The sequence below is a fragment of the Bos javanicus genome, chromosome 28 (genome assembly GCF_032452875.1).
Source record: "Bos javanicus breed banteng chromosome 28, ARS-OSU_banteng_1.0, whole genome shotgun sequence".
Classification (NCBI taxonomy): Eukaryota; Metazoa; Chordata; class Mammalia; order Artiodactyla; family Bovidae; genus Bos; species Bos javanicus.
In genome coordinates, this window is record NC_083895.1 from 30,560,979 (window position 1) to 30,573,005 (window position 12,027).

At 38.4% G+C, this 12,027-nt stretch overlaps 1 protein-coding gene across 7 annotated transcripts in view; it reads right to left on the minus strand.

The window, feature by feature from the left end:
- The window catches only part of P4HA1 (prolyl 4-hydroxylase subunit alpha 1), a 100,226-nt gene that overhangs the window by 57,009 nt on the left and 31,190 nt on the right, over window positions 1–12,027 (minus strand). For all 7 annotated transcript variants that reach the window (XM_061405289.1, XM_061405291.1, XM_061405294.1 and 4 more), the window contains one exon: window positions 10,802–10,939. In XM_061405289.1, the coding sequence (XP_061261273.1) occupies window positions 10,802–10,939 (138 nt within the window). The remainder of the gene's footprint in view (window positions 1–10,801; window positions 10,940–12,027) is intronic.

Sequence of the window (12,027 nt, forward strand, 5' to 3'; positions counted from 1 at the left end):
AATACAGTTATCAGTGGAGTAAAAAGGCAACCCACAGAACAGGAGAAAATATTTGCAAATCATGTATCTCATAAGGCATTATATATAGAGAATCTCTAAAACTCAACAACAAAAAAATGAGTAACCCAATTAAATAATAGGCAAAGGACTTGAACAGATACTTCTTCAAAGACATACAGATGGCTGCTAATAAGTACATGAAAAGATGCTCAACATCAGTAATTAGGGAAATGCAAAACTGCAGTGAGATACCACCTCACATGCACTAGGTTGGCTACTATCAAAAAAAAAAAAAGAAATAGGGAACGAAATAGCCACCCAAGACCAGGAAGCCCAGAGAGTCCCATACAAGACAAACCCAAGGAGAAACACAACAAGACACATGTTAATCAAACTAACAACAATTAAACACAAAGAACAAATATTAAAAGCAGAAAGGGAAAAGCAACAGTAACATACCAGGGGATCCCCATAAGGCTAACAGCTGATCTTTAAACAAACTATTGGTAAAGAATCCACCTGCAATGCAAGAGATCCTGGTTCAATTCCTGGGTCAGGAAGATCCCCTGGAGAAGGGATAGGCTACCCACTCCAGTATTCCTGGCTTTCCCTTGTGATTCAGCTGGTAAAAAATCTGCATTCAATGCAGGAGACCTGGGTTCAATCTCTGGATTGGGACAATTCCTTGGACAAAGGAAAGTTTACCTACTCCAGTATTCTGGCCTGAAGAATTCCATGGACTGTATAGTCCATGGGGTCACAAAGAGCTGGACATGACTGAGTGACTTTCACTTTCATACAGGCCAGAACGGAATAGCAGGATATACTTAAAGTGATAAAAAGCAAAAACCTACAACTGAGATTAGTCTATCCATCCAGTAAGAATCTCATTCAAAGGAGAAATCAAAAGCTTTACAGACAAGCAAAAGCTAAGACAATTCAGCACCACCAAACCAGCCCTTCAACAAATGCTAAAGGAACTTCTCTAGATAAGAAACACAGAAAAGGCCTATAAAAACAAACCCAAAACAATAAAGTAAATGGTAACAGGATCATACTCATCAATAGTCACCCTGAATGTAAATGAGCTAAATGCTCCACCCAAAAGACACAGATTGGCTGAATGTATACCAAAACAAGACCCCTATATACACTGTCTACTAGAGATCCACCTCAAACCTAGGGACATGAACAAACTGAAAGTGAGGGACTGGAAAAAGATATTCCATGCAAACAGAGACCAAAAGAAAGAGGTAATAGCAATGCTCATATCAGACAAAATAGACTTTAAAATAAAGAACGTTAGAAGGGGCAAAGAAGGACACTACATAATGATCAGGGGATTAATTCAAGAAGACATAATGATTATAAACACATATGCATCAACACAGGAGCACCTCAATACATAAGGCAAATGCTAACAAATAGTAACACAATAATAGTGGGGGATTTTAATATCCCACTCACACCAATGAAAAGATCATCCAGACAAAAAATTAATAAGTAAACACAGGTTTTAAATGATACATTGTACCCATTGGACCTAAATGATATCTACAGCACATTTCATCCAAAAACAATAGATTTCACTATTTTCCCAAGTGCATGTGGAACATTCTCCAGGACAGACCACATTCTGGGCCTCAAATCAAGCCTTGGTAAATTTATTTAAAATTGAAATCATTTCAAGCATCTTTTCTGATCATAACACTGTAAGATTAGATATCAACTATCAGTTCAGTTAAGTCACTCAGCCGTGTCCAACTCTTTGCGACCCCATGAATCGCAGCATGCCAGGCCTCCCTGTCCATCACCAACTCCCAGAGTTCACTCAGACTCATGTCCATCGAGTCTGTGATGCCATCCAGATATCAACTATAGGAAACGCTACAAAACACAAACACATGGTTGCTAAACAATAAGCTTCTGAATAACCATGAGATAACTACAGAAATCAAAAAGGAAATCAAAATATGCCTAAAAACAAATGACAATGAAACCGTGACAACTCAAAATCTATGGGATGCCGTAAAAGCAGCGTGAAGAGGGAAGTTTACAGCAATATAAGTCTACCTCAAGAAACAAGAGACATCAAACACACAACCTAAACTTACACCTAAAGCAACTAGAAAAAGAACAACAACAAAAAACCAACCCAAAGTTAGTAAAGGAAAGAAATCATAAAGATCAGAGAAGAAATAAGTGCAAAAGAAATGAAAGACTATAGCAAAGCTGGTCCTTTAAGCAGATAAAATTGACAAACTGTTAACCAGACTCATCAAGAAAAAAAGGGATTAAAAATCAAAACTCATATCAATAAAATCAGAAATGAAAAAGGAGAAGTTACAACAGACAACACAGAAATACAAAGGACCCTAAGAGACTACTATGAGCAACTATATGCCAATAAATGGACAACGTGGAAGTAATGGACAAATTCTTAGCAAAGTATAACCTTCCAAACCTAAACCAGGAAGAAATAAAACACGGACAGATCAATCACAAGCATGGAACTCAAAACTGAAATAAAAAATCTCCAACAAACAAAAGCCCAAGGCCAGATGGCTTCATAGGTGAATTCTACCAAAAGTTTAGAGAAGAGCTAACACTTATCCTGCTCAAACTCTTCCAGAAAAATTCAGAGGAAGGAAAACTCCCAAATTCATTCTATTAGGCCACTATCACCCTGACACCAAAACCAGACAAAGATGTCACAAGAAAAGAAAATTACAGGCCAAAATCACTGATGAACATGGATGTAGAAGTCCTCAACAAAATTCTAGTGAACAGAATTCAATAATACTTTTAAAAGATCATACATCATGAATAAGTTAGCTTTATCCCAGGGATGCAAATATTCTTCAATATGCAAATAAATGTGATATACCATATTAACAAATTGAAAGACAAAAATCATATGATCATTTCAATAGATGCAGAGAAAGACTGACAAAATTCAACACCAGAAGGAAGATAACTCAACATAATAAAGCCCATATACAACAAACCCACAGCAAATATCCTCAATGGTGAAAAACTGAAAGCATTTCTTCTAAAATCAGGAACAAGACAAGGATACCCACTTTCACTACTACTATTCAACATAGTTTTGGAAGTCCTAGCCACAGCAATCAGAGAAGAAAAATAAAAGGAATCCAGATTGGAAAAGAAGAAGTAAAACTCCCACTGTTTGCAGATGACATGATTCTCTACATAGAAAACCCTAAAGATGCCATCAGAAAACTATTCGAGCTAATCAATGAATATAGTAAAGTCACAGGATATAAAATTAATATGCAAAAATCCCTGGAATTCCTATATATTAATAATGAAAAATTAGAAAGAGAAATCAAGGAAACAATCCCACTCACCATTGTAATAAAAAGAATAAAATACTTAGGAATAAATTTACCTAAAGAGACAAAAGATCTGTATGCATAAAACCATAAAACACTGATGAAAGAAATCAAAGATGACAAAAAAGATGGAGAGATATACAATGTTCTTAGATTGAAAGAATCAATATAGTGTAAGTGACTATATGACCCAAAGCAATCTATAGATTCAATGCAATCCCTATCAAACTACCAATGGTATTTTTCACAGAACTAGAACAAATAATTTCACAATTTGTGTGGAAACACAAGCGACCCTGAACAGCCAAAGTAAACTTGAGAAAGAAGAATGGAACTGCAGGAATCAACCTTCCTGACTTTATATATACTACAAAGCTACAGTCATCAAGACAGTATGGTACTGGCACAAAAACAGAAATACAGACCAATGGAACAAGATATAAAGCCTGGAGATAAATCCACGCCCCAGTGGGCCTTATCTTTGACAAAGGAGGCAAAAATATACAATGGAGAAAACAGTCTCTTCAACAAGTGGTTCTGGGAAAACTGGTCAACTATGTTACTAATAAAATGAAATTAGAACACTTCCTAACTCCATACACAAAAATAAACTCAAAATAGATCAAAGACCTAAATGTAAGACCAGAAACTATAAAAATCTTAGAGGAAAACATAGGCAGAGCACACTCTAACATAAATCACAGCAAGATCCTCTATGACCCACCTCCTAGAGGAAATGAAATAAAAACAAAAATAAACAATTGGGACCGAATTAAAATTTAAAATTTTGCACAACAAAGGAAATTATAAGCAAGGTGAAAAGACAACACACCCTCAGAATGGGAGAAAATAACAGCAAACTTAATGACTGACAAAGATTTAATCTCCAAAATATACAAGTAGCTCATGCAGCTCAATACCAGAAAAACAAACCACCCAATCAAAAAGTAGGCAGAAGACCTAAACAGACATTTCTCCAAAGAAGACATAAAGATGACTAATAAATACATGAAACATGCTCAACACTGCTCATCATTAGAGGAATGCAAATTAAAATTATAATGAGGTATCACCTCTCACTGGTCATAATGGCCATCAAAACATCTACAAACAATAAATGCTGTTTGATGTGGAGAAAATGGAACCCTCTTATACTCCTGGTGGGAATACAAACTGATATAACCACTTGGAGAACAGTACGGAGATTCCTTTAAAAACTAGGAAAACACTAACATATGACCCAGCAATCCCATTACTGGGCATTTACACTACTACTACGACGACGACGATAACAACGTCACTTCAGTCGTGTCCGACCCTGTGTGACCCCATAGACGGCAGCCCACCAGGCTCCCCCGTCCCTGGGATTCTCCAGGCAAGAACACTGGAGTGGGTTGCCATTTCCTTCTCCAGTGCATGAAAGCGAAAAGTGAAAGTGAAGTCGCTCAGTCATGTCCGACTGTAGCGACCCCATGGACTGCAGCCTACCAGGCTCCTCCGTCCACGGGATTTTCCAGGCAAGAATACTGGAGTGGGGCGCCATTGCCTTCTCTGAAGGAAACCATAACTAAAAAGGACACACGTACCCCCGTGTCACTGCAGCACCGTTTACAATAGCTAGGACATGGGCGTGACACTGAAAGATGACATGGATATACACAGAAAGATAGGACACTGAAAGATGAACTCCCCAGGTTGGTAGGTGCCCAATATGCTATTGGAGATCAGTGAGAAATAGCCCCAGAGAGAACGAAGACACAGAGCCAAAGCAAAACAACACCCAGTTGTGGATGGGACTGGTGATGGAAGTTAAGTCTGATGCTGTAAAGAACAATACTGCATGGGAACCTGGAATATTAGGTGCATGAATCAAGGCAAATTGGAAGTGGTCAAACAGGAGATGGCAAGAGTCAACGCTGGCATTTTAGGAATCGGTGAACTAAAATGGACTGGAATGGGTGAATTTAACTCAGATGACCATTATATCTACTACTGTGGGCAAGAATCCCTTAGAAGAAATGGAGTAGCCATCATAGTCAAAAAAGAGTCCAAAATGCAGTACTTGGGTGCAACTTCAAAAACAACAGAATGATCCCCGTCTGTTTCCAAGGCAAACTATTCAATATCACAATAATCCAAGTCTATTCCCCGAAAAGTAATGCTGAAGAAGCTGAACGGTTCTATGAAGACCTACAAGAACTTCTAGTTCAATTGAGTTCAGTTGCTCAGTTGTGTCCGACTCTTTGCAACCCCATGAACTGCAGCACGCCAGGCCTCCCTGTCCATCACCAACCCCCGGAGTTCACCCAGACTCACGTCCATCGAGTCAGTGATGCCATCCAGCCATCTCATCCTCTGTCGTCCCCTTCTCCTCCTGCCCACAATCCCTCCCAGCATCAGAGTCTTTTCCAATGAGTCAACTCTTCGCATGAGGTGGCCAAAGTACTGGAGTTTCAGCTTTAACATCATTGCTTCCAAAGAAATCCCAGGGCTGATCTCCTTCAGGATGGACTGGTTGGATCTCCTTGCAGTCCAAAGGACTCTCAAGAGTCTTCTCCAACACCACAGTTCAAAAGCATCAATTCTTCGGTGCTCAGCCTTCTTCACAGTCCACACATGACCTCACATCCATACATGACCACAGGAAAAACCATAGCCTTGACTAGATGAACCTTTGTTGGCAAAGTAATGTATCTGCTTTTGAACATGCTATCTAGGTTAGTCATAACTTTCCTTCCAAGGAGTAAGCGTCTTTTAATTTCTAGAACTAACACCAAAAAAGATGTCCTTTGCATCACAGGGGACTGGAATGCAAAAGTAGGAAGTCAAGAGATACCAGGAGTAACAAGGCAAATTTGGCCTTGGGAATCCAAAAAGAAGCAGGGCAAAGGCTAATAGAGTTCTGCCAAGAGAACACACTGGTCATAGCAAACACCCTCTTCCAACAACACAAGAGACGACTCTACACATGGACATCACCAGATGGTCAATACTGACATCAGACTGATTATATTCTTTGCAGCCAAAGATGGAGAAACTCTATACAGTCAGAAAAACAAGACGAGGAGCTGAGTGTGGCTCAGACCATGAACCCCTTATTGCCAAGTTCAGACTTAAATTGAAGAAAGTAGGGAAAACCACTAGGCCATTCAGGTATGACCTAAATCAAATCCCTTACAATTATACAGTGGAAGTGACAAATAGATTCAAGGGATTAGATCTAATAGACAGAGTGCCTTAAGAACTATGGATGGAGGTTTGTGACATTGTACAGGAGGCACTGATCAAGACCATCCCCAAGAAAAAGAAATACAAAAAGGCAAAATGGTTGTCTGAGGAGGTCTTACAAATAGCTGAGAAAAGAAGAGAAGTGAAAGGCAAAGGAGAAAAGGAAAGATATACCCATCTGAATGCAAAGTTCCAAGTAACAGCAAGGAGAGATAAGAAAGCCTTTCTCAGTGATCAATGCAAAGAAATAGAGAAAAACAATAGAATGGAAAAGACTCTAAGAAAATTAGAGATACCAAGGGAACATTTCATGCAAAGAAGGGATGCGACAGAAATGGTATGGACCTAACAGAAACAGAAGATATTAAGAAGAGGTGGCAAGAATACACAGAAGAAGTATACAAAAAAGATCTTAATGTCCCAGATAACCACGATGGTGTGATCACCCACCTAGGGCCAGACATCCTGGAATGCGAAGTCAAGTGGGCCTTAGGAAGCATCATTATGATCAAAGCTAGTGGAGGTGACGGAATCACAGTTGAGTTATTTCAAATCCTAAAAGATGATGCTGTAAAAGTGCTGCCCTCAATATGCCAGCAAATTTGGAAAACTCAGCAGTGGCCACAGGACTGGAAAAGGTCAGTTTTCATCCCAATCCCAAAGAAAGGCAATGTCAAAGAATGCTCAAACTACTGCACAATTGTACTCATCTCACATGCTAGCAAAGTAATGCTCAAAATTCTCCAAGCCAGGCTTCAACAGTACGTGAACCGTGAACTTCCAGATGTTCAAGCTGGTTTTAGAAAAGGCAGAGGAACATTGCCAACATCTGTTGGATCATCAAAAAGGCAAGAAAGATCCAGAAAAACATCTACTTTATTGACTATGCCAAATCCTTTGACTGTGTGGATCACAACATACTGTGGAAATACGAGAATACCAGACCACCTGACATGCTTCCTGAGAAATCTTATGCAGGTCAAGAAACAACAGTTAAAACCGGACATCAAACAACGGACTGGTTCCAAGTCAGGCAAGGAGTACGTCAAAGCTGTTTCTTGTCCACCCTGCTTATTTAACTTACATGCAGAGTGTATCATGTGAAATGCTGGGCTGGATGAAGCACCAGCTGGAATCAAGATTTCCGGGAGAAATATCAATAACCTCAGATATGCAGATGACACCACCCTTATGACAGAAAGTGAAGAAGAACTAAAGAGCCTCTTGAAACTGAAAAAGGAGAGTGAAAATGTTGGCTTAAAACTCAACATTCAAAAAACTAAGATCATGGCATCTGGTTCCATCACTTAATGGCAAATAGATGGGGAAACAATCCAAACAGTGAGAGACTATTTTGGGGGGCTCCAAAATCACTGCAGATGGTGACTGCAGCCATGAAATTAAAAGACGCTTGCTCCCTGGAAGAAAAGCTATGACCAACTTAGACAACATATTAAAAAGCAGAGACATTACTTTGTCGACAAAGGTCCATCTAGTCTAAACTATGATTTTTCCAGTAGTCATGTATGGATGCAAGAGTTGGACTATAAAGAAAGCTGAGTGCTGAAGAATTGATGCTTTTGTACTGTGGTATTGGAGAAGACTCTGGTTGAGTCCCTTGGATTGCAAGATCAAACCAGTCAATCCTAAAGGAAATCAATCCTGAATATTCATTGGAAGGACTGATGCTGAAGCTGAAACTCCAATACTTTGGCCACCTGATGCAAAGAGCTGACTCACTGGAAAAGACCCTGATGCTGGGTAAGATTGAAGGCGGGAGGAGAAGGGGACAACAAAGGATGAGACGGTTGGATGGCATCACTGACTCAGTGGACATAAGTTTGAGCAAGCTCCGGAAGTTGGTGATGGACAGGGAAGCTTGGTGTGCTGCAATCCATAGTGTTGCAAAGAGTCAGACATGACCGAGCAACTAAACTGAACTGGATGTGGAAGCAACCCATATGTCCATAGACAGATGAATGGATAAGGAAACTGGTACCTATACACAATGGAATATTCCTCAGCTATAAAAAGGAATGCATTTGAGTCAGTTCTAATGAGATGAATAAACACAGAGCCTATTATACAGAATGAAGTAAATAAGAAAGACAAATATTGTATATTAACAAGTTAGAACCAATGATCCTATGTGCAGGGCATCTGAGGAGACACAGACATAAAGAACAGACTTTTGGACACAGTACGGGAAGAAGAGGGTGGGATGATGAGAGAATAGCCTTGAAACATATACATTTCCATATGTAAAACAGATAGCCAGTGGGAGTCTGATATTTGACGCAGGGAACCCAAAGCCAGTGCTCTGTGAAAACCTAGATGCACGGGGTGGAAGGGAGGAGGGAGAGGCTATCAAAAGGGAGGGGACATGTGTACCCATGGCCAATTCATACTGATATATGGCAAAAACCATCACAGTATTGTAAAGTAATTGTGCTTAGTTGCTCAGCCGTGTTCGACTCTTTGAGACCCCATGGACCGTAGCCCGTCAGACCCCTCTGTTCATGGGGATTCTCCAGGCAAGAATATTGGAGTGGGTTGCCATTTCCTTCTCCAATTGTAAAGTAATTATCCTCCAATTAAACATAAATAAATACATACATAATTATGTGGCAAATAAAGTACAATATTAATATGAATCCTAGGTGGCAGGTTCATGAATGCTATTCTCTATACTTTTCTGTTTATATGAAATTTGTGTAAACAAATAATTTAAAAAAAGAAAATAACCAGTGTAGGCAATGGTCTAGAGAAACTGGAACCCTTGTGCACTGTTGGTGGGAATGTAAAATGGTGTCTTCTCAAAAATTAAAAATAGAATTACCATCTGATCCAGCAATTCCACTTCTGGGTATATACTCAAGAATGAAAGGCAGTGTCTTGAAGAGCTATTTGCACACCCTTGTTCACAGCAGCATTATTCACAACAGCTGACATGTGGAAGCAGCCCAAGTGTCCATGGACAGATGAATGCATAACAAAATATGGATACATACAATGGAATATTATTGAGCCTTAGAAATGAAGGAAGTTTCAACATATACAACAACATGGATGACCCTTGAAGGACATCATCCTAAGTGAAATAAGCCAGTCACAAAAAGGCAAACACTATATGATTCTACTTACATGACGGACTCAGAGTAGTCAAAATCAGAGACAAAAAGTAGAATGACAGTTGCTTGGGGCTGGGAAAGTGGGGGTTGGGGAGTTATTGTTTAATGACTGCAGAGCTTTGGTTTCAAAAGATGAAAAAAGCTATGCAGATGGATGGCAATAATGGTTGCATAAAAATGCAAACGCACCTAATGCCATAAACTACACATTTAAAATTGGTTAACATGGTAAATTTTGTTTTTATGTTCTTTTCACAATAAAAAATGTAAATGGATTACCATGAAATCAGCTGTAACTTAAAAAAAGAGGGTTTGGGGGCTTCCCTGGTGGTCCAGTGGTTGACAGACCACCTTGCAATGCACGGACACCAGTTTAATCCCTGGTCCAGGAGGATCCCACATGCCATGAGGGATACTATAATAAACGTGTGTGCCAAATACTGAGCCCACACTCTAGAGCCTGAAAGCCGCAACTACTGATTCCATTCTCCATAACTACTCAAGCCTGAGTGCTCTAGAGCCTGTGCTCTGCAACAAGAGAAGCCACTGCAATGAGAAGCTAGCATACCGCAACTGGAGTAGCTCCCACTCTCTGCAACTACAGAAATCCCACATGAAGCAACAAACACCCAGCACAGCCAAAAATAAATAAAAGTATTTTAAAAAGTGTTTTGCGAAAAAGAAGTCAGAAAGCAGGATGTTTCATACTATAGAATACTAAAAATCAGCACACACTCCACATATCTTGGTTTTAAAATAGTGAACATACAAACTTTATCAATTCCCTTATAACTTTACATACAAACATTGGTATTATAAAGAAAGACATTTGGAAAAATAGTTTCTCTTTCATGTTAAAATTGCTTAAGTTAGTCCCTAAAATCACAGGCTTTCACAGTAACAAGCTAGCAGCTTATCCACAACTATTAAGAACTAGAGAAAAGGTTGTTTTGACCCAAAGGATATGAAACAAATTAGTGTTAAAAATTTTTAAATAACTGAAGTCTTCTTATATCAATATTGTCCTAATGGACTGAACAGAGAAGCCAGGAGATGGGTTTTTTCATAGGCTACAAGAATCCTTACCTGGAAGATCACCCTTTGAGATGGTATCTGTATCCAAATTGTAGGTGTCCTGTAGACGCAACAGAGCTTTGGCTGCCCCAACCTGATCTTCATCATTAGGGAAGTACTGTCTCTGAATGGTTAGGTTAGAGATAAAACCTTAAAATAGAGGAGCGAAAAAAGATTTAGACACAAGTTTGAAATGTACAATGTAGGGAATATAGTTGATAACTATGTAATATATTTGTACCGTGATGACATTTCATACCTGGACTTCTCATGGTGATCATTTTGAAATACACAGAAATATAGGATCAATATGTTGTATAACAGGAACTAACATAGTATTGTAGGTCAGTTATATTTCAAAAACAAACTCATGATCTCAAAAAGAGATCAGGTTTGTGGTTATCAGAGGCAGGTGGTAGGGGTATAAGAGATTTGGAGGAAGGCAGGCAAAAGGCACAAAGATTCAGGTATAAGATAAATAAGTACGGAGGATGTAATGTACAACACGATAAATATAATTAACACCTACATAAAAAAGAGTACATCCTAAGAGTTCTCATTACAAGGAAAAACATTTTTTCTATTTTTTAAATTTTGTAACTACATGGGATGATGAATGTTCACTAACTATGATAATCATTCCCCAATGTGTGTAAGTAAAATCATTGTACCGTACACTTTAAACTTCTACAGTACCATATGTCAATTATATCTCAATATAATTGGAAGAAAAAAGACTCTAGACCCTCACAGACTTTTAATTTCTAACACAAGTCTTATAAAGATTTTTTTAATCTATATTATTATAATTTTCCACTATATCATGTGTAACAAGAAAAAATTAAATACACTGAATGAGACTTGATACACCTCTAATTTGTTATATCTTCCCAAACCATTTTTAATGTTGCTTATGTAATCTGAGGTCACTGCATAAATTATATCTATCTGAATAGGTTTTAGTTACACAGTACAGCCTCTGCTAAGCTTGAAGCTTGAAAAGCAAACAGATTTAAATACTTGAAAACCAAATTCACTGGCAACAAATTATATTTTCAGATAAAATGTATGCTTTTAAAGTTCTATTTTCTTCTTCCATGTGCCACATATCACATAGGTGTGTAAATATATAAAGTTTGGTGGAATTCTTTAAGGAGAAGGAAGAAATAATTACTTATTTCAGAGTATTGGGTAAGCTCATTTATTAAAATATATTTATATCTATTTAATTATCAAAT